At 40.7% G+C, this 23,051-nt stretch overlaps 1 protein-coding gene across 1 annotated transcript in view; it reads left to right on the forward strand.

Moving 5' to 3' along the window:
* etv4 (ETS variant transcription factor 4) overlaps positions 1–23,051 on the forward strand; it is a 54,848-nt gene that overhangs the window by 16,050 nt on the left and 15,747 nt on the right. The window contains exon 5 of the mRNA XM_015028542.1: positions 7,402–7,455. Within this exon, the coding sequence (XP_014884028.1) occupies positions 7,402–7,455 (54 nt within the window). The remainder of the gene's footprint in view (positions 1–7,401; positions 7,456–23,051) is intronic.

Below are 23,051 nucleotides of genomic sequence, written 5' to 3' on the forward strand. Positions count from 1 at the left end.
GACTCCAGCTACAGCCAGACCCTGCTTTAGATACACTTTGAAGCCATGACAACACATGTATATCTATATAGTTATCATTGAAAACAATTTAATGACTTATGTTCATGATAACTTGCTACGTATGGTGAACTGACAACTCCTCTGACGGTCGGATTTCTTAATGCATGTATGCTAACCTGACAGCGTATGGCTATCTGATAGAACAACGGCTCTCTGTGAGTGACACTACAGTCTTATCTAATAAGTAAAGAGCCGTGGAGAAGAATCGACTGTTTCTGAATGTCACCTCACTATATTGCAGACTTTTGGACATTGACCATATATGCGACAAGTCAGTCTACACCTCCGCACAATAATTCAGCGCAGTGAGTGACGTTTTTTCATCACAAATGCTTATGTGTCTCTGTACAGCTAGCTTTGCTAGCATCACGTTAACGGATCTTACCTTTCTTTGAGCTACTTTTCTAAGTGACGAAAAAAGTTAGACGTCCCCACCGTCTGTGAAAGCAAAGCGCTGCTGAGTTAGCTGTGGCCATCAGATTTCTTACTATTTATGCAGCGCTATTATATTACTGACGATTAAACAAGCATTTTCTGCCGCTGAGAGGAAACCACTGCGCATGTCCTGGAGCGCCACGCGCAAATGAAAGGTGGGGAGGGGAGGGAGGAGTAACAGAAACACATAGTTGCTTGGATTTTAATCGGTGCGTTTTGCATCCACTGAAAACAAAGATGTTAACAAATAAAGTGGACAGAATGCTGTACGTTTAGTGATATTTTCACAGTTGCGGTCTTGACTGGTCTTGAAATAAAATGCCGAGTCCTCAGCGCCCGAGACCGAGACAAGACCGAGACCAAATGCGGTCGAGTCCGAGACTAGACCGAGACCATCAAAAAATGGTCTTAAGACCGGTCTTAAGACCAAGACCAACTTTGAGTACCACAACACTGTCTGATATTATCTAAAACTATGGTTTTTGGCTGCAGGGTGCGTCTGTAGCAGCGTGGTATGTTTTGTTTTAATGGATTAATGCATCTAAATTCCAACTATATCTTCAAAACTTTGAAAAAAATGGAAATGAAAAATAGTTTTTCCAATCAGGAAATCAGTCATTGGCAGTGGCAAAATGCAGTTACAGCGCCCCCTAGAAGTTTTCAAGCAGTGAGTTCCTTTCCATACTCTGACTAAAATTTTGGAAACATGACACAGTTTGATAAACGTCAGGGGAAAAAAGTCCTTTGGACCAAACTCTGCATCACAGGACCAGTGTCCCGCATCTTATAGAGACGTATCTATGTTAGCAGACCTGATTAGCATAATTAGGAGATTAGCAGGACTTTGTTCTATGTGAGTGCATGAGGAAGTAAATCAAGTCATTTGATTTAGGCATGTTGGACGCTTGACACATCCAAAGGTTCCAAGCTCACGTCCTTTGAGGACTGAAGTTTGACAGCCCTGTTCTCAGGATCAAAGGCATCATTTCGTTAATGTCCATTCAGGCCAACTCTTAAAAAGACAAAAACAAAAAAAAAACTTCTGCTTAGCTCCTCGACAATGAATCAATATCTTCTAAAAGCTTTGGTGATTAAAACGGTCGATATGTGAAAGATGTTCTAAAAATTAAAACCTGTCGGGGTTAGGGTTTTGTCAATGCCGAGCTCAAAATCATTTGACATAAGCATTTCGGTGTCCTTTTTGCTGTGCTTCCATACTTAAAAGTGATTTAATCCCAATAAATGTATACATTTTTAATAAGAGAGAAAGGCTTAATGGAGTTTTAAGAATTTATGACCAACTAATTTATTAATAAGCAGAAGAGTTTTTAAAATGTTTGAATACCAAAGTCAAAAAAGCTTGCACATATTTCTAAAGTACTGTGCAGTTACTACCTAAATCACTGCCTTTCTGAGGAAGCCCTTGTACTATCTGTGTCATGTCTGCGTATAAGTAGATACTTGTAATTGACTATTTTGGGCTTTAATATGTGACACATCCTAACAACATTCCAAACCCTGTTTGTAACCATTTGAACTTGTTACATAAAGCCAGCTATGAGTCCTGTGAGATTTTACAGGTAATCATCAACTCCACCAAACAGTGACGAGGAGTATTAATCTCTTTCAATTCTCAAATGATCCAATGTTTCCTGAAGAACAAGAGACTGAAAACAGAGCTGTAGCTCTTTATTTCCTCTCCCATTAATCACCCAAACAGTCTCGGATTAATCTGGTGTCACTGCGAATCCGACTTCATACCAGGCAGTTTAAGTCGGCTCCACTTCCTGAAGTTTCGCGAGCAGGTCGTGTCTTGTGCAGCAATTTAAAAACAATCACGTCTAATTGTATAATGTAGGAAACACTCCGCAGATTTGACCTGCTAAATAAGTGAGCGAATAAATCACCTCGAAGCACATCTTTGGAGGAGTTTGCAACCTTTGCAGCAGCTTTAGTATGTTCTGGGGCAGACTGTTCCTGTTTCTAAGGATAATAAAATATCAGTGGTAAAATAAAACAACACAATGGATTGAGAATGAGTCACTCACAGCTCACCGGCAAATCAGTAAAGTTAAGCGATCAGACCCTGTGGCTGAGTTCAAATGGTGTCTGCACCATTTGATCTCAGCCCATCTTAAGGGGCAAACAGTGCACATCCACATTAGCTTTTACACCTTTTCTCATGCAGTGTTCAAAAGCTGCAGACCCACTTCACACCAGCAACTGACTCAGACAAAGACCAGAGTCATAAAGCTGCAACAATAGGTGTCACTTCAAAGGTGTCTGTAGACCTCTCTTAAAGGTTCAGATGGAGAAAAAAAAATGCACTTTTTAACTGAAAGCTGCAAATACAGTTACCACATCCCTGAGTAGGATGCATAAAAAGCCTTAAAAGGAAATATCTGACACACAGTCTGACTGTGACTGTTTTATTGTCTTTCTCAAGATAAATTTGGGCTTTTTTACAGTCATTACTCTAATTGTAGATATGTTGTATCTTGGATAAATAACCACCTTTTTGTAGCTGTATTAAGACTTTTGTGGATCAAGATATGTCTGCCGTATTTGAACGACAATTTATCCCACATTTGAATGGGCTCCAGTTTTTAACATTCAGTGCCCTTATAGTTAAATCAAAAATCACTGCCTTTATCATTCATAGTACAGTTACTGAGAAATTGCATGTCACATTTGTGAAAATTATCAAATCATCCTTGTCCTTATGGATATAAAATAACTGATTTTCTTGGTATCCTAAGTGATCATCGGTGGTCAGTATCTTAAGTGCACAGAAGTCATAAAATACACAACTTAGTACACATTTGATCCCTATTTCTTTGATTTATACAATGACTATGTTCCCAGAGGTAGGCAGATAAAAATTACATTCACTTTTCGTTATTGAAAATGTTGTCGGAAAGAATATGTGCAGCCGATGGTTTGGCCCTTCAGATTTGGGGATAATAGTTGTTGTCAGAAAGTTTGGCACAGATATACTTTTTTTCAACAGTTTGAATTTATTCCAAGTTGTGAGTTGAATTGTGTGTTTTATTTTATTGATTTATCACTTACAGTAAAGATCAAAAACCCTTTTTCCACCACTTCATGGCTTATCTCAGCTTTGGATTAGGTCATTTACAGCGAAGTGGGGGGGGGGGAGTATTTTTTTTTCAGTGCCTTCAGTGGAAGAAATAATCACTTTAAATCCATTAATAACATGCTCTTTTCATCTTTCTGATGCTTAAAAGTCATTATTTCCTATTATTGAACAAAGCAGCCTTTTAAAGGATACAATGTCTTGAACTCACAAATAGTACGATGGCTTATTGTTGAGTCAGAGAGTGATCAAGGCAACAGAAAGCAGAGAGATGGAAGTGTAACCCTATCAAAGCGTTATTTAACCCTAAGTACTGGCTTGTTTTCAGCTTCCCCCGGCTAAACCTTTCCTTTCCTGTTGCATTAATTAAAGACCCTATCATGACTGATTGCAGTTGTGACGGATCCACCGCAGTTGTAAAAGCTGGTTAGCTAGAGGGAGATTTCTTTTTTTTTTTCTTCTTCTTCTTCTTCTTGTTGTTCACCAAATAGGGGAGGAAGCGAGAGAGAAACGGAAAGGGCGAAGTTCTGAAAGGCAAGAGTTCAGGAACTTGTCACATCTTGTCTCATTTTGGCCTTTAGGTTTATATGACTTTGGCTGCTTGACTCCTCCCAGGATCTCCTGCTGGGAAAGAGGGGGGGGGGGAAAGTTATTCAAGGTGGCTGGAAGCATCTGGGAGAACATGCGTCTGGGCTCATATAAACACACTTCTCTTCTTGTGCTGACTTGCATCTGAAAGCTCCTGACGGGATGTTCCTGGAAACAAATCAGACCCGCGTGCGCACGCTCGCGCGCGCGCACACACACACGCATTCAAACTCAGGAAAGTGTACAGACACAGACAGTAAGAGGTTGCGATAATGTCTGAAGCTCATCGTTTCTTTTCTGCTGCCTTTAATTTTATGGGGTCCAGTGTGTTCTGTTTTGGACATGTTGAAACTAGTGGAAGTGATTGATTGGTGGGCCTGCAGAACTAAATACTGGCCTTTGCTCTGTCACATGCAGGCCTCCCTCCTGAGGGCAAAGGACTAAAAACTTAGAAGGAGATAATATCATTATAATATAGTAGATCACAGGATGCAGCGTTACATAAGAAATCAATGTGATTTATCAGAACATGCTGCAGAGCGGAGTCATCCGGTTTCCTCTGCAGAGGAAGGAGGAGTGTGACGACATGAAAGTGGATTTGAATTTCTTATTTCCTCTTTTTGTCCCCTGAGTGTGAGTTTTGGTTTCTGCATTGTGTATCATTGTCTGGAAATCCAAATACTGGCAGAGGGGAGAGAGATCATTTTGGCTGGGTCAGATTTTTCGCCTCTCCGGTGAGGCTGCAATTATTGCAAAGTCACGGTCCCGGCTTCGGAAGTGTTCGTTAACTCCGAATTGCTTTCATTTCATTTTGAGAAAAAGACAGATTGATGTTGTCGGGCTACTCTCTTACCACGAAAAAATACAGCTCCAAATACTTCAACCGCACCAATAAAATAAACTATCTTCAGTGGAAATGTAGATGGAATGAATTAAAAGAAGCACATACTTCTTGTTTTCCTAACTGTGGAGGCAGAAAGAGTGTTTTGCTCCGCTCCGAAAGTCAACTGAACTGAAGTCAGCATTGAATGTGGAGTTTGTTGCAGTTGCACCTTTGCATGGAGTTTGGAGTGGCATCACGTAACGGTTTTACTGGGGGTGAAAAACATTGCCAATTATATCAGCAAGTCCATTTAAGCCTTCATCTTGTACAAAGACATGCTATAGGGAGCAATTAACAATTTGCTTCCTCTTCTACTCTGGTAGAAGAGTGTTGGCATATTTAAAATGTAAAATTTTGCCATTTTAATGTGTTTTAAAGAAATTCAGGAAAGTGCAACTGACTCCCCACACATAAAACGTTTACCAGATTTTTTTTTTTTTTCTTTTTTTTACCAGATTTTAATATTTGATATGAGCCTGAGCATGTGAGATGTATTTACTTTGCTTGTGATTAAAAACTTACATTTCAAGTAAATGTTCACGTTTTGCTTATTTTCATTCCCCCTAAAACTCAACTTGTTTTGTGGGAGATATATCTTATTGTGTGAACAACATTTCAGCTCGTTAAGCTACTTGTGTAGCAAGTAACTTAAGGAACATGTCATAAAAATGTCAGAATGATAATAAGACAAAAAAAAAGCAAAAATGACTGCTTTTGTATTTTTTTGAAATACAAAAGTTATCCTTACACACTTTCTGTTTTCTATGATCTATACACAGTACAGTCAGTAAGTAAATGAGTGATCTTATTGCATGTTTTAAACATTTATCCCAAGTTTTCTGCAGCACTATTCAAATTCCTAAACCAAATTTCTGTTGGTTTAAACGGTATTTAAGGTTTGGCTGTTATTTCAATGAAATGGCCTTGCCCTTCACAACACTAAAGGGATGGTGACAAATAATTTAGGCTTTTCCTAATGAAATGGTGAAAACAAAGCCCAAAGCTCCAGAAAGATCATCATGAATAGGGTTTTTTGAATTAGGAGGTGGTGCAATAGTGTCTGTCCGGCTCTGCTGCACCTGGCCTTGGCCTCGCCGGCTTTGCTTATTCAGTGTGATGAGTTTCATTGTGGAGGAGTGCCTAATCAGGGCCCCTGAAATTCAACACCACTGCAACAGGGGCAGCATCACACGAGCTAGATCAGTGTATTGATTCATCTATTTTTACAAACCGGTGTAAGGTGGCCCTATAACGTTTCCTAACATATTTACGTGTCCTTGAAATAAATCTTAAAATAATTCCTGACTGCTTGTCAAAAATAAATGCATACATGTGCATGTATATGTATACAAAATGCCCACTCTAATTTGTCATTTTTGTTGGGTTTTTTTTTTTTTTGGTAGAGTAGTATTGATAATATTACTTATTTTAAATTTTCTTTATTTTGTTGTTAGCATTACTTTATCTATTTAATTGTGATACTCTAATATGCTAAAAATGGAACCCCTTCTGTATACATGATTCATGAGTTATTTCTTGTTTGCTCTTTTATTTTGTTTTTGTTGTCTCTTCCATTTCTTTTTATTTTTCCGCAGTAAAATAAAAGGGACGCTTTCTTTTACGGTCACCGCTCACCTCATGACTAACTTAGCCAGTTCTAGTTTCTGTCTTATACACACAGCAGACAAAACACCAACTATTCTCAGAATTTTGTGCTCCAGCAGTTTTCCAACAAAGAAAGGTTTCTCTCTGGTTTAGCCTGAACACCCTGTTTTAGCCCTCCTGAGCTTTTTCTGTGGAAATTAGCAGAATGGAGTAAAAACCACCCACAGGTCAAAGATATCTATTTTTGTTTTGTGTGTTTAAACAAATAAAAAATAAAAAAATCTGTTGTGTTTTAGAAAAAAAAAGAAAGTTGATGGAAGCGTTCGAGATCGAGTTTGTTAGGTTGACAAAGATGTGATTGTGAAAAAGAAACCAATACAGGAACATTTCACAATAAAAAAACTATCGCTAAAACAGTTTTTTTTTAAATGTGAGCCGCGGCGGGAAAAGTCACATGTATGATTCAATAACTTGTTGCTTGATTGTGTCACATTTAGTCCCTCCAAGGTTGGTGCAGCTCGTGTAGGTAAAAAAGCGTGATCCGTGTTAGAGCTCTGTGGTCTTTTGAATTGATCTGTCGATTGAAAAAGCCGCTGCAAGCTGTGAAAATCTTTTAGTGGAGGTCATCTGAATGAAGCCAATACTCAGATTTCACAGAGCAGAGACAGTAAGGCGGACTGAGGTCAGGGTGTGCAACAAAATATATTAAAGTTAATTGTTGTTTTCATTTCAGCTCAAGTTCCTGACAGTGACGAGCAATTTGTTCCTGATTTCCACTCTGAGAACTGTGAGTACTTTAGTTTTTGTTTTTTTTTGTTTTTTGTTTTTTTCTGCTTGGAACTATAAGTGTGAACTATCTGCATTTGCATCCAAAGCTGCTGTAACATAGAGAACATGTGTTTTGGCACATCAAAAAGCTTGGAGACAAGCGAATGCGATCCAAACTACATGCGAGGATAAACTTGTTTGTTTTAGGCTCTTGTTGATATTCCTTGACTACAACTAGGCTTAGAAATGGACTATTCCAGATGTAAGGTTGCTGTTTAAGTCAACTGAAGCTGAAACAAACTTTGGTGTTGATGTTCGCCTAGAACTTGGAACATCTTGTAAATCTCCTTATGTCTCTTTGTTGTCTCTGTGGTGTTATGAAGAATTATTTTCCCAACAGTCTTCCTCATTGTGCTTGGCTGCAGGATAAACCTTAGTATTGGTCTAAGTTACTGCTCGTATTGTTTTTCACGTTCATCCATTCGACTCTGTGGTCAGCTTTGAACTTGGGGAGGAATGCTGAAGCAATAACTCGCAGTAACCTCTTTTGCCAGGCAAAACTATGCAGAGACAGAAGTTCCTAATGACCCAGTCATCCAGTGAATCTGGATCCCAGCGATACGCGCCACCATCGTTCAATTTGCATACCTTTGAAAAGCTGAATGGGTCACAGCCCAGGAAACCAGTACACAATTATTCCGGGTGCAGGTACAAAGGTGGTCCCTTTGTGCACATCGGAAGGTGCAAAATGGAAAAGCAAATTCCTTGGCCCTACAACTGAGCTGCTATTTGAATGAGTTTTCCTTTCTTGTTGTTTGTCCTAACAATGGCGGTTCAGGATCTGGGGGGGGGGACGTGTTGTTCTGCAAATAGTTTTTTTTTTTTTTTTTTTTTTTTCAGCCTCCCCAACTCTAGCATGGACGCTGAAATGGTAAAGGGAGAACTGCAAGACCAATCCTTCCTCCAAAGTGAAAACTGTCCGCTCTGGGTGCTACTCGGAGCCTCTTCTTCCGATTGAAACCAAGCGTCTTTTATTTCTAAACACTGGAAGATGTTTTTTTTTCTTTCTTTCTTTTCTTTTTGACAATTCTGACTACCAACCGATCAGCCACTGGGTGACACATGCCCTTTCTACTGTGGCTGTCTACTGGCCAACAATGTGGAGGAGGAAGTGCAGATGAACCTCAGGGCAATCAAGGGTCATGTCGACTTAACCCACTGGCCTCAACACCCAATCAGCTGTCAGAGCTTTCTAACGGCTGACCTGAGTGTGATTTGCAGGGTCAGAAGGGCTCCGGTTTGATGGGCAGCTCAGTTATACGCAGCAGAGTTGCTCCCGTGGTGAAACTTTCCCCTGCTGATTGTTGTCAATAGCAGAACACCGATCACTTTAAACTTTGACAGAGAACTTCAAGTGACAGCTGAGTATGCACGTACGTGAGGCGTAATGTTATGACTACCTGCCCAGAACTGTGTTGGTCCCAGTTTTGGTGCCACGGCTACCTGATAAGGTGTGCTGTGGCATCTGGCAGCAAGATGTTAACAGCAGATCGAGTCTTGTAGGCTTGCAAGGTTGGACGTCCATGGAAAAAGCCTTGTTCACCTCACAGAGGCACAAGTATGTGGTCCAAATCTCTACAACTAAAACCTTACTAGATTCTTTAAGAATGTAATCATTTTCCTTTATCTCATTCAAAAGAATAAGGTTATCATTAAGGGTAGAGTCCTGTATTTTGTTTTTTATATACAGTTTTACATGTATATAATCTCAACCAAAGCAAAGATATCAGTCATACAATCTTTAGTTCAAACTTAGCAGTTTATTTATTTATTTTATTTTTTTAACTTTTAACCCAAAATCCAGCATGATGATGGGCTTTCAATTACATTACTGGTGGATCTGTTAAACTGGGTTCTTTGATAACATTTTCTAAGGTATCAACGGAAATGTGATTCACCAGATGGGACAGCCTTCTTCCACAGTTCAGGGTTTTTTTTTTGTTTTTTTTTGTTTTTTTGATGATTTTTGATAGATATTGTTCACTGCAGACGGGGAATACCTCACTAGACCTGCCCTGATACAGATGTTATGATCAACTAGTCCAGCCTTCACAATTTTCTCATGTTACAGTTGCTTAACTTTTTACTCCTGTTATTTTTTCTGTCCTCTAACAGATAAACTTTAACTACAAAATGTCCTCTCACCACCTAATATGTCTTACCCTTGTAACTGGTGCCATAATGAAGAAGTGGTCAGTGTATAATGGTGTGCTTCTTCGTCATTGCTTGTTTCATAACATATATATATTTTAAATCTATTAACTTTGTCCTTTCCCATACCCAAAGTAAGAAGGCATTCTTACCGCCGGCTAAACGTTAAAAACAGGTGACTCACCTGTTTTGGAAAGTCTAAAACACACACAAACACACCAACACAAAAAAAACTTAGAGCAAAGCATTAATCCCAGGTGACCAAGAGTATAATTGAAGCTTCCATTGAAAGCTGTGCCTTGTTAAAATAAACATTGTTGTTTTCTGAGTCAAGTCTTTACCTGCACGGGTGTGGCAGTGTTAACGGGGGCGCAAAGAGAGATAGTAAAAGAGAGAAGGGGGGGAAATAAACACACGTTACAGTGCTAAATTAAAGAAGAGGCGGAGAGAAGCAGGGCTTGGGGGGGGGGGGAAGGGGGGGGTAAAGCTGGGATTGAGCAATACTTTCACATCTGGTAAATCCATCTCTTCTGGTCCTTTAGTTCAGGGCTAACAAGCGAGCTCTGTCTAGAAGGTTATGCAAACAGCCGTGCTGTTTTTATTTTTGTTTGTTTGTTTTTTGTTTTTTTTTATGTACTTGCAGGGCCTCCTTTGTTTATGTGCTTCTTTACTGTAAACTAGTGCTCCGTGTTGTTTCCACTGGTTTAATGTGATTGCTCTGTAAGTGTTAAAAGAGAGATTTGATTATAATTTTGTGCCCGTGAAAAAGCGAGAGAGCATTGGGGGGGGGGCAGGAGGGTTGCCTGTGGAAGCTGACAGCCCCTTCAGGGCTTATCCGCGCCCTGACGCCAGGCTGTCAAGCAGATTTCTTTGTCTGTTTGCCGCCTGCAGGGGGGAAAACAAAAGCGCGCAAAGGTGTCTTTAATTTATGGCTTGGAAAGTTCATTAAAATAGTTTGGATGTGTTGCTAATTTGGTGTTCTTTTTGTGTGTGTGTGTGTGTGTGTGTGTAAAGAGCACTAAAACGCACAGTTGGAGCGCTCAACGAGCCTTTCCCTGCTTCTCGAGCCTGCTCTTCTCTGTCCAACTATGTTGTTTACACTTGGAGCAGCTCGAGAGATGTGACCCATTCATAAATTTTCTTCACTTGCGTGCGTAAAAGGAAGTGTGCCTCCCCTCTCACCCCTCCTCCTCTCCTGCTTTCTCCCCGTTGCTCCTCTGCAGCTCTCCTTCAGTCTCCATTCATAAAAAAAAAGAGAGCCCTACAGTAAAACTCCTGCTCTCCAACTGGATACTCTAAAACCCTCCCTCCCTTCCTGTCTCTGTACAAACTGAGTCAAATTTAAAAATCCGACACACACACACACACACGCACACACACACACACACACACTCCCCCGTCTCTTCTACCCACCCCCAACCACCACCACCACCCCTTTCTCTTTTCTCTCTCTCTACCTCTTTCAATGCACACACACACACGCTTTGAGCATTCCAAGATGTGAACTAATCCTGTGTTTTTTCGGAGTTGTGTAGGTTGATTGTTTGGTTTTGTGCCTTGCCGTAATTATATAGGAAGTTGTGGCTATAGAATGCCGTTACAGTGTTTCCCCGAGAGCACGGTTGGTAAGGGGAGGATTTAAAAAAAAAAAAAGGAGAGAAGAGGAAACGAAAGTAAACTCCTTCACCACTGACAATATAGGATTCTTTGTTTGTGTCGCTCCAGCTTGCACAATTCGATGCTCTTGAAGTCTTCTGGTGATTCACTGAGCTGGGGTTTTTGTAAGCTGCCATTGCAAATTTCAGTTGACTTTCTCATTAGAAATTATAACTAACAGTATTCAACATTAACCTTCCAGCCACGAGCTTTAAGCAGCATCCTGCTGGTAGATATTATTCATTGGAGTCATAAAATCACGTTTCCTTTCAGTGGACTGCATCCAGATTACAGAAAATTACTTTAAATGGCTGGTTGTAAAGTTTGTGCGTTTAATACCTAAAAAAAAAAAAAAAACATTGACTAGGAACTACACAATAGAAGATGGCAGAGGTAAAACACGCGCCACTGAAAAGCAGTAATGCCTGTGATATTGGTGTTTTTCTTTATTCAAGCAAAAGCATTTTTAATGAAAATACATTTGGAGGTGTATTTTAAAGTCCAGCTCATGTCTGATTGTACCTCTTCTGCATTTTTTATTTTATTTTTTATTTTTTTTGTAAAACAGCCTCTCTAAAAGTCCAAACGTAGCCGTAAAAGCTGTCCTGAGACTCTGACAGTACAAATTATTGATCGCTGTCAAAAGCAAATAATCCTAAACATGATTATTGGAGAACTGGAGCTGTACAACATATTGCAGCAGATTTACCACTGGGATAGTGAGTGCAATCCTGCGATCACAAAGGACACCTTGTTAGGTGATTTGGTAGAATGTCAGATTGAAAGTGACACGCATGCAAATTCAGGATGCCACCGATTTGTTTGAACTGTTGTGTGGGCTCAATGCCCACACCTGACACATATTTATGGAGGCTGACACCTTTACAAAAACATCAATTAAGGTTGTTCTTCTAATTGTTGAAATTGTAGACAATAATCATATGGTTGTATGCATTTTAAGGTTGAAATTGTGTGTTTTCCTCATTGAACATGGACTTCTGAAACAAATTAAAGCAGAATTTGAAAAACAAAAAGAAAAAAAAAACAGGCCTCAGAACTGTATGGCGTCCAATGTTCTTATTTGGCTCATTGAAGGCAGGAAGTATCTTTTTTTCACACTTAGTTTTAGGGTTTCTAAATATCTGTAGGTTTTATCTCAGCTGTTTTGATGATATAGCGTTCTGGAGATTGTTCCACTTACAGCTGGTTTGTCCTTTGTCTCGAGGTAGAGGTTATTGACTACGTTACTAATGCTAGAACAAATGGAAAAAAAGCAAGTGGTGCTGGGAGGAGGAGAAAGGCATTATGGTTCCAGTGACTCGTGCTCTAACCAAACCTGGACTTTGCTTTGTCATGAATTCACATCCCTTCCTCTTCTTCTGGGTGGCTTTTCTGGATCCGAACTAGCCAATGGGCGAGTGAAGCCCCTTCACCTCTCGTAAAGAGAAAAAAAACGAAAAAAAACAAAAAAAACATTAGCCTCTGTGTTCTGCCACTTTCCAAAATACAGCTGCTATGCAACAACTTCTGCACAAACACTCAGGTGACTGCCAAAAACACGCAGATTTACTTCGGGAGGTGAGTTGAATTTGTGCGTTTTTTTTTTTTTTGTTGTTTTTTTTCAGCGGGGGAGTGAAATAGCCGATTTCTCTCACGTGAACAGATGATTTCTTTTGACAACCCCTCATCCGCCGCTGCTCGCACAAACACACACACACTCCCTCTTTTCACACACAAACCTCGTCCCCGCTGTTTTATGAATGGCCTGGTTGTGAAAGACTGGCTGAGGAAGCACATTGAGTTAAGGGGAGTGAACCTTCATTCATGACATTGACATGAGTTATTTCTCCACTAGCAGCACCTATTTGTGTAAGTGCAGAACAGTTTTTTTTTTCTTTCTGTCAGACAATGTCTCAGAGATTTCCCATTTTCTGCAGATTCTTTAAAAGTAAAAATATAATTTCAGCTTTTTTATTTTTTTCATTTTGGTCTTCTCATCATTCAAATATTTCCTTCGAAGTCTCAGCAAACATGCAAAGCTGCATGCCATTTTGCACCTGTCCTACCTATGCGGTCTGGTCTTTGGAGGATTTGATGGTCCAGGAGTATATTTGTTTTGCAGCTTTCAATGAGGGAAATAAAAGCCTCCCAGAGTTGATTCAGAGTGGCGTTGCAGGGTGGAGGCACGAGGATTAGAGTCGGCAGCACAGCTTTGTGAATGGATGGCAGTGTGCGCTTCATTACAGGAGAGCTGGAGGAGGGAGAAGAGACCTTTTTCATGCCGTTTATCCCCGAAACAATCAAAGAACTGTTGATGTTCTGCTGCGCTCATGTTGTTGTGGATTAAGAGACCTTCTGCCGCTAAAATTTTGTTTTCAGTGAAAATAAGCAAAGACCAAAGTTAGAGGATTCTGTAAAAAAAAAAAAAAAAAAAGTAGTAGTTGTACTTAGCATTTTCTAAAGTGTTGGGATACATTAACAATTTAGCAAATAAATTATCAAAATAAAATATTCTACTTTGCACAGTATCACAGGTCTGCTCCTCTCTTTTACAGTTGTACTCTCTACACTTAAGCATTTTGTTAAGCTAACAGTGTAGAGCTGTAGGGAGATATGAACCTCTAACTCGCTTTTTCACAGTCTGTGAGCGTAAAACTACAAATTTCTGTGTGTTTTGTTTGTATTTTGTGTGACGAACCAATGCATAATTCATAAGTGAAGGGAAAAGGTTTTCTTTTTTTTATCTTTACTGATAAAAAAATGTGGAAAGCGTAGCACACATTTTTACATAGACCCTTACTTACAACATTGTAGAATCACCTAGCCTGCAGTAACAGCTGTAGGTGTTTAGTGTATGTCCACACCAGCTTTGCACAACAAATTTGAAGTCTTGCCACAGAATTTTACTCCAAACTTTGACTGGGCCATCCTTTGGGCTGATCCATTTAATTGTAGCTCATTTTACTTATGAAATTTGAGTATTTTGCGACCTCGAATAAGGTTTTGGGTTTTCTTTTTCTATTACTCATGTATAACTCCATCCATTTTCCCATCAACTCTGACCAGCTACCTTTCCAGTGCTGAAGAAAGGCATCCCCTCAGCATGACACTGCAACTGCCATGCAGATTCATGCGCAGTGACATAGCAGTTACTCTACAAAGTTAACGTATTTCTCAAATTTAAGCACAACATCCAAGCGCACTAGCATTAGCACCTTAAAAACACAGAGTGTGCGGCAGTGGATGAACGCAATCATGACCCGCTGACACCGACCAGAAGGTGTTCAGGATGAGATGAGAGCCATCCTACGGGGATATTGATCCAGGAGCACAGAAGGAGGAGATGGAGAGGGCTGATGGATGGCTTGATAAAGATAAAGCTCAGATAAATCAGCTTGATAGCAGACGAGGGAAAGGAGAGGGGTTAAAAATGTGCCACGAAGAGTTACGGCTGAGATCCCGATCGGGAAAGCGAGGGTCAAACCAGAGGGCAGCCGGGGTGGAATTTGCAAGAAGAAGCTGTGGATGTGGCATTTATGCTGATAATCCTGAGCAAGGTGTTCCGGCATTGATCCATTATCTCTTGTTGATTTCATTACCTCTGCAGGTTGCACCTCATAGAAAGCCAAGACACACACACACCCTTTCAACACATGTAGCACACAAGGGTACACAGTTCATCATTTCATTTCAGTAACAGTGTGGGGACTAATCGATGGCTACATTAAACATTAAGAGAGGGGGACAGATATACTGCGGGGAGGGAGGGCTGAGTGATTGAGAGCAAAGAGTCAATATTGAGGCAGATTAATTACATCCAGGCCTCGTCTTTGATGGGACGTCCCTCTCGCTGCACGTGTCCTGGGACAGGATCTATTGTATCTGGTCCACTAAACTGTGGCAGGGTAGAGAGATTTACAACAACCCAACGGCCGTTTACAAAAAGCTAACGCTGCACAGTTGAAAGTGAATTGGACAGCTGGGACAACATAAAATGGCAGAACGTGTACAGTTAAATCTTAATTCCCTCGAACCTCCAGGGAGAGCGGGAATGAGGTGAAGTTTCCGGGTTTAAGGAGCAGGAACCGTTCTGAGAAAAACCAGAAGCGTTCTCGGTGAGGAAGAAATGTTCTCACCTCTCAAGAAAAAAAAAAAAAAAAAAAGTACTGCGCACTGTTTCGACTTCATTAAAAGGAAGTGAAACTATGATGTGTGCAGATTTTATTCTTCAGCTCCCTTTCCCGGGATTAGTGTCATTCACGTCTACATCCTGTTTGGTAACGCAGTGAAATGCCCCGTGGGTGTTTTTAACAGTCAACAATGACCCCAAAAACACGTCTCTTCGGGCCTGTTGTCTGCTTGGATGTTACCGCTGCACTCTTCATCAATCCAGTTAGGCTTGTTTGGCATGTATCTGACAGCCATTCTTTAAAAATTCAAGGGGACCGAACCATTATCAGATGGGAGTGGACGATCCGTAAATCAGATAGAGCAGACACTAATGGATCCAGCACTCCAGATAGATACTGAAGCGGCTCTCGAGCCTGCTGGCTCTCAGAGACGAGGATGAGCTCGTTAGTGCTGCCCGGCCTGTTCGTGTCTCTCTAAATGTGCAGTGACCTGAGAAGCATGCACACATGTCCGGCACATGTTTCCATGCGCCAGTGGATTGGCTGGTCGGCCTTTGCAGCTGAAATACTCTGGATTAGACCGTTTCCTCAGTTCCTTTCGCTCTCCCTCCCCTGGTGATACACATCATTTAGCACTTGCTACAAACTTGGGACCTCTGTGTAAATATGACTAATTTCTGCTCTTGAATTCTCGTGAAAAGAACATGTGCTTATTGACATCTATGATTGAGCTGTTAGTCATTTGTCTGACTGGCCTACTCTACACAGCAGCTAGGCAATATTTTAGCAATACTGTAAGCATGATTATTGCTCAATATACCTCTGATGTGTCATAAGTAAAAAGTGGTGATGTTGAATAATACATTTACTATTAAATAGTGTAATTTATCAGAAAGATTAATGACTAAGATCGGGGCCTGTGGTCTAATGTTCTTTGGTGAGATGGGCCCACATCACTAAAACAGAGGACTTGATTGGCATAAACCAAATATAGAAAAGAAGAGCTTCATATCAACTTCAAAGCGTTGAGGTGCAGGAGTCATTGTTTGGGGAATATTTTGTTGCAGCAGGTTCTGGTCGGTTTGGTTCTTGGGGGAGGGGGGGAGAGAATGTGACACCATTTGTAAAATAAATAAATAAATGAAGCCGGAGCATTGGGCCGTGCTGCACGATAACAATTCAAAAGGTGCCAGTAAATCCTCCAAGGACTTGCTGAGAATTACAAAATGCAAAGACTGAGTCAGAACTCGTATCTTTGTATTTTGTACATGCAGGAAATCACCTCAAACATCTTTCATTTGGCACTCCAAGCACAGACTTCCACAACTTCTTGTCACCTCAAAATGAAACCAATCACAGTTTATTTTAAGGACGCCTTTCATGCATTCAGGTGTAACACAAAGTGATTTACAGAGGTCCAGGCAGCACATTGAATATTTGCCCGTGGTAAATGACCCGCACTTGTGTCGCACTTTATCAAGTCTGAGGACTCCAAAGTGCTATACACTGCAATCAGTAATTTACCCTTTTAAACACACATTTGCACACTGATTGTGTAAGCCACACTGTAGCCACAGCTGCCCCTGGGGGCAGTCCGTAAGAAGTGAGGCTGCCATTGGAACCACTGGGCTCTCTGACCACCACCAGTCACTTAGTTGTTGTGTACTTGGGCAAGACACTTGCCCAACTGAGACAGATGGAGCGGGGCTTTGAACCAGCAATCCAAATGAAACCCCTACTTTTTGCACTATTAAGATCAGAGGACGAACATTTCTCTAACCTGTATGTTTTAAGCTAGACAAACATGCCACTTGCAACATCATCCATGACTTAACATCATCCTTTTTATAATCAGAGTCTCATTTTTATTACCTTTCTATTCACCTCCCTCCAACTGGAACAACCCCATGTGTCCATGTCACACACAGGCTGTGTAAAATGCCACATCGTGTGAGATAAGAACCAGATCTGGAGATAGCTTGAATCTTATTTGTTTAACCAGACTTACTGAGTGTTTGTTGGGGGGTTTTAACTGCACAGTCGCATGCTCTGCACTCTAGCTTGTTCCTGTCACCTAGTTTGACACTGATGCTTGCTTCCGATGATTGATTGTGAGCGGGGCTGCCGTGCGCTGCAGAGTTCCAGGGGCTTAAGACTTGGCCAAGCTGGAAATAAACATCCAATGTAAGACTCTCCAGACGCTCTGTGTCTGCTTGCTGGATTTCTGCATACTGAAGGCCCTTAGAGGGAGGAAATAATCTATCCAGAATTAGATGGAGTTGTTTCATATTCAGTTATTTTACAACCACAAAACCGTTGTGTATTTATTTTTTTTATTTTTTTTTTGAGGTTTCATGTGATAGAGCAACACAAAGTAGTGCACAAATGTGAGGTGAAAGGAATGGTTTTTAAAATATTTTTGAAATCTGAAAAGTCTTGTATTTGTATTTACCCCACTAATGCTTGATAGGGACACTATTCACTCCAAGATATTTGTAAGTATCTCTCTACCAACTTCACACATTGTGAGACTGAAAATTTTGGTCTGGACTTTGACTGGACCATTCTAGCACATGATCTTAACCATTTTCTTAATTTTTTTGTAGTTCTAGCTTTATGTCCTGCTGCATTATGAACCTCTGCCCGAGTCTCAGGTCTTTTGGATCCAGTAACAGGTTTTCTTCCAGTATTATCCTGTTTCTAACTTTATACACATTTCCATCTACTGTCAGAAAACTGCTCTTAAGGTTATTTTCAGAGCCGGATTTTTTGGTCACATAAAGCATCTTGCATGAAAGCAAATAAGTTCAGTTTTGCTCTCATCTAAGTAGATCACTACCTGGCCGCTACATGGCTTGTTGCAAACTATAAATGGATTTCTTATGACTTTCTTTTTTTATCTCTTTTCTGTAAAGATCACCTGGCTGAGTGAAAATGAATGATATCTGATTGGCAACAAAGAGTGGCAGTGAAGTATGGAAAACAAAAGTTGTGTCTTAGTAGGTGACTGTGGCTCAACAGGAAGAGTGGACGAGACACTTAACTATGTTGCGTAACAATATGTGCATCAATGTATGAACATGTGTGTGCGTGCGTGTGTGTGTGTGTGTGTGTGTGGGCTAGAATAAGGTGATTCTAGTGTAGAAAACTATGGGCAGGAAATATAGCTAGATTATGGCCATTTTCATTTGATTAATTGAACACAGCTCTATAAGTTGTTCATGGTTTGGTGTTTTGTTTAGTAACCTAACTTGCTTTAAACTTCTTCACTTTGACTGTTCTGCTGTGTTCCTTGCCGTTTGTTCTCTAATGTCCTACAGTGAATCTCTGAGTCTTCCACGGCTGGATTTATGCTGAGTTTAAACTAGACCGGGTTAGACTTCTGGTGATGTTTGTTTGCATTGGATTTGATTTGGAGGCATCGAAACAAATGGGAATGAGCCCATGTGCACACACGTTTTAGCTTTTTATTCGCATTTGTTTTAAAATACAAACATTGGAAAGGGTTAGAATCATTCTGTTTTTTTTTTGTTTGTTTTTTTAAGTTTTAACAATTCAATATGTTACAGATTGAGTGGATATTTTCACACCACATTTGCAAGACTCAGTTTAGAGCCTCATTATACAGAGAAGAGTGTGTGTGTGCGTGCATGGGTGTGTGTGTGTGTTTGTGGCAGGGGGTGCTTGTTGAGCATCCGTGTTCATGGAGTCTGTTTGTGGTAGGTATCTACTGAATGGGAGTCCTACCCGAGTAATGACCCATCTACTTCCTAAAGCACTCAACCATGACCATCACCTTTCACCCTGCATCCTCCCCTGTCAAGAGCCAGCATTTACATATGTAAACGTCCATCTCAGCCTTGCTTGTTGCTGGGGAGGGGAGTTAGGGAGTCACTCCTCTGCGAAGGAATTAAAACAGGGTGCAGAAAGAGACACCAAAAAGAGTAGCACAAAATAAAGGAGGTGGAGATAAGACGGGCTTTGAGTGAGGAGGGGTCTCTGACCTTATCGGTTTAGGAGGTGATGGGGAAGCCGCTACCTTCGTGACACAGCGCGTTGTCTGTATTATTTCAAAATTGTCCGTTTTGGAGGGCAACAACCGTTGTGTTTGGAATCTGTCTTTGCACTTCCAAACACCCTTCACTACCTCAGGGCTCGGAGTGCGTAAGCTCACACAGAGGCCCTTCAACCTTGTGTGTGGAAATATGAGGATCTCTCTTTGGAAGGGTAATGCAACATGTCAAGAAAGAAACTGCTATAGGAGGTCATATTGCCCCAAAATAAAAGCAGGAAGAGAAGGAAACCCGAAGAACATAACTTTGCCTGGATCTGTTTACAAGACTGCCAGCACTTTATAAACTTCAGCCGCAAATCTGACATCATTTAGACAGGAATATTTACTGTAACATGCACGACAGTTTATAATAGTTGCTGGAGACCAGACCTGGTATTATTCTAAGAACTATTCGTGGATCTGGCTGCAAGGTTACTGTTCATTGGGAGATTTTAGGTTTTATAGATGTTTAGTTTCAGGGATGTTCTGCAGAATGTGGTCTTTTAAGGACACAAAAATATATATATATCCTAAACCTCAACCTGCTCTGAGCTCTATAAATACTGAAAGCTATCTAAATAGTTGCTACAAACTTATTTTATTTCAAGCTTTTAAATGTTTTTTTTTTTAGAAAGAAAACAATACTAGCATCAATGTACAGGACAGAAATGAAAGCATGGATTTAAAAACTGCTTCACTGTTTTCACTGGGAGAGAATAGTATCACATGAGAATATAGAGAGATGTGCTTTAAAATGTACCAAAACTTGTTTTTATTCCAAAAATCTGTATTTTGGTCCTAAAAAACATTATCAGGGCTTATCTAACTCATTTTAAGGTTTATTAGATTATATTAGTGTGGCACGCTGAACATTATAAATGTATTTTATCACTCTTACTCATCAAAGCCACTGGCCAGTGCTAACGCTGTATGATAACAAATAGAAAGACGGGATACTAGGCAGGTTAACCAATCAGCATATATTTGATCAATCACATCATTTAAAATTATTTTTGCTGGACAAAAAGTAACAAAGGAACTATGAAATGTAACTTGAAATAATAAATACATATCATTTTATCAAATTCCACACATTGAATTGTATATTAGTGAAAGTGTTAATTGCACTTACAAGAAATTCAATACTTGGAAGCTTCATGGTTTAACATGGAGGTTTTATAGAAATGGCTGCAGTTTGAAGCAATCTGAGGGTTCAGCCTCTTTTTCCAGAGCAGAAAGTTGGGATGAGTCAGGACATAAACAAGCAGCCTTGAACTGAAAAATGAGTATCAAACCAGTTATACAAAGAGGAAACATTTGTGTTTGGGTCATTGATGTTTTGTAATTGTTGGGGAATTATGAAAAAAAAAACATGGTATTTGAGCTTCAAAAACGTGGTAGAAAAAGGCTGTAGGGCAAAGAAAATATTCTGTTTAGTTAAAATGACATATATCTTCACTGAACCGGAACCAAGCTGCACAAAAAATTAAAAAAACAAAAAATTTAAACACGGAAACATTTCTGGTACCGTCTGACGTTGTTCAGGTTAAGCAAGAACTGAGAAGGGCAACATGAAGGGCAACATCCCTCCCGGTCGTATTAGTTTGCTCTGCGCCGTGAGTCAAGTTGCGCACACTCCCTTTAAGGATTGTTTGCAGTTCATGACCGTGCCCGAGAAGAAAAGAGGGGAATGTCAACAGACAAACACACTCATATTATTAGAGCAGCAGTCATGTGCCACCCTCTGTGTGAACACACCGGCAGACGCTGTGCCGGAGATTTGGAGGAGGCAGGAATCCCCGTCGTGTCTGTCTGGGAAATCTGGGTAAATGCTCTCTAATCCTGTTGATCCCTGGCTAAAGCCAACACTTCCTCACCTGTCCGCCTGCCATGGGAGAGTGACTACAGAGCAAAAAGTAGGAAGGTCGCGACGAGGAGAAGTGCCACTCGGCTGTCGGTTTATTTATTGAAAATGTTTGATCTGTCCGAGGCACACCGCTCAAAGTGAAATGACAGGAACGTAAGAGCGCACTTGTTCTGACGAATTGGTTTATCTAGGGTGGCACAAGTGATTTAAAAATGAAATATGATAAATTAGCATGATGAATTGTGGGAAGTTGACATAAGAAAAAAAAAAAAAACCTCAATAGTTGATATATTGGATTGAAAAAGTACAACATACGTCCTGAGCCTTTTTACAGTTTGTCACATTACATCCACCAAAGTCAGTCTGCTTTATTTGGATTTTATGTAACAGTCTACCGCAAAGTAGCATTATGAAGTGGAAAAGAACCATACGCAACTGAAAATTTGTCAGAGGTTGTCTTTTGTTCGTATTCGTTCCACCTGGATCAAATCACTTTTTGCTTCACTTGTTGTTTTATGACATCACTCTATTTTTACACTGCCTTTCCACCTTGCAGTGATATGCTGTTTTATGTTTGTCGCCTCACGCAAAATTCCCTGTAACATGTAAGAGGGGACAAAGTCCAAGAGGTGTGAATAGTTTTCCAAGGCACCGTTTAATCTTCTGTCCTGCTTTTCTTCTCACTTTCTACCTCACAGCCATTTTGTGCTTCATTCAGTGAGCCAGATGTTTTTTTCTTTCTTTTTTTTTGTGAATGGAGGACGTTACTTTGTAATTACCTGGGCTGTGCTTTCAGTGTGGCCTGTTCCGTCAGATCCACGCCCACAGCAGACACACACACGTACGCACACACATATTCAGCAGACAGATGAGCCGACGAGCGCACACACACCCACACACACACACACACACACACACACACGAATGCGTGCCTCCCTTCCCCAGCTGGAAGCGCACAGCTGCTGCTGTTTACCCTGTCGGGACCAGAAAAACATCCTGTACAGTTCTCTGGGTGAAAACCTCCCCTCACATAATAAACACGAGCCCTCTGCACAGTTTGAAGCTCCACTTTGGGTGGTTTTTGTGGCAGTCGAGGCAAAAGGTCGCCTCCAGCAGTCGATCTTGACAGACAGTTCAATATGTGGCCGTTTGAGGGGACCCTTTATACCGCATGTGACTTCACCGGGTTATGTAAGATTATCTGTCAATGCACGGAGACAAAGGGATGGTTAACATCTGGACCCAAACAAGAAAGAAACGCTGAGCCACAGATTTTTCTGTACGTGCCCTTCTGACAGAGACGTGACGTTTGCTTTCATCGGCAATCAGGAGTCTTTCTGGCCTCCATGCCTGTTTAGCTTTCATTCCGACTTCGACAGAGGAAGTTTTGGCTGCTGTTGTGTCTGGACGAGAAAAAAAAAAAAAAAAAAAAAAAGTGGGCAAGGACACTCCAGGCTCCTGGAATGCGGTCGTGTGCAAGCATGTGTGCTTCCTTGTCCGTGTTTATGCAACTGTGTATTTATACGTGTCTGTTTGCTGGCCTGTGCTTCCACTGACAGTCACTTAAGTGTTTTTGTTTTTTCTTTTTTTCTGCTTTTTTGCTGGCACATAAAAGACATTCCAGCTCAGGCAGGAGAATTACCCTTTTGCCTCAAAGCTCACCGACAGTAGTATCGGGGCAGGGCTGAATCACAAAA

Source organism: Poecilia latipinna, unplaced genomic scaffold (genome assembly GCF_001443285.1).
Source record: "Poecilia latipinna isolate Pla-1442-1.1 unplaced genomic scaffold, P_latipinna-1.0 Scaffold128, whole genome shotgun sequence".
NCBI lineage: Eukaryota > Metazoa > Chordata > Actinopteri > Cyprinodontiformes > Poeciliidae > Poecilia > Poecilia latipinna.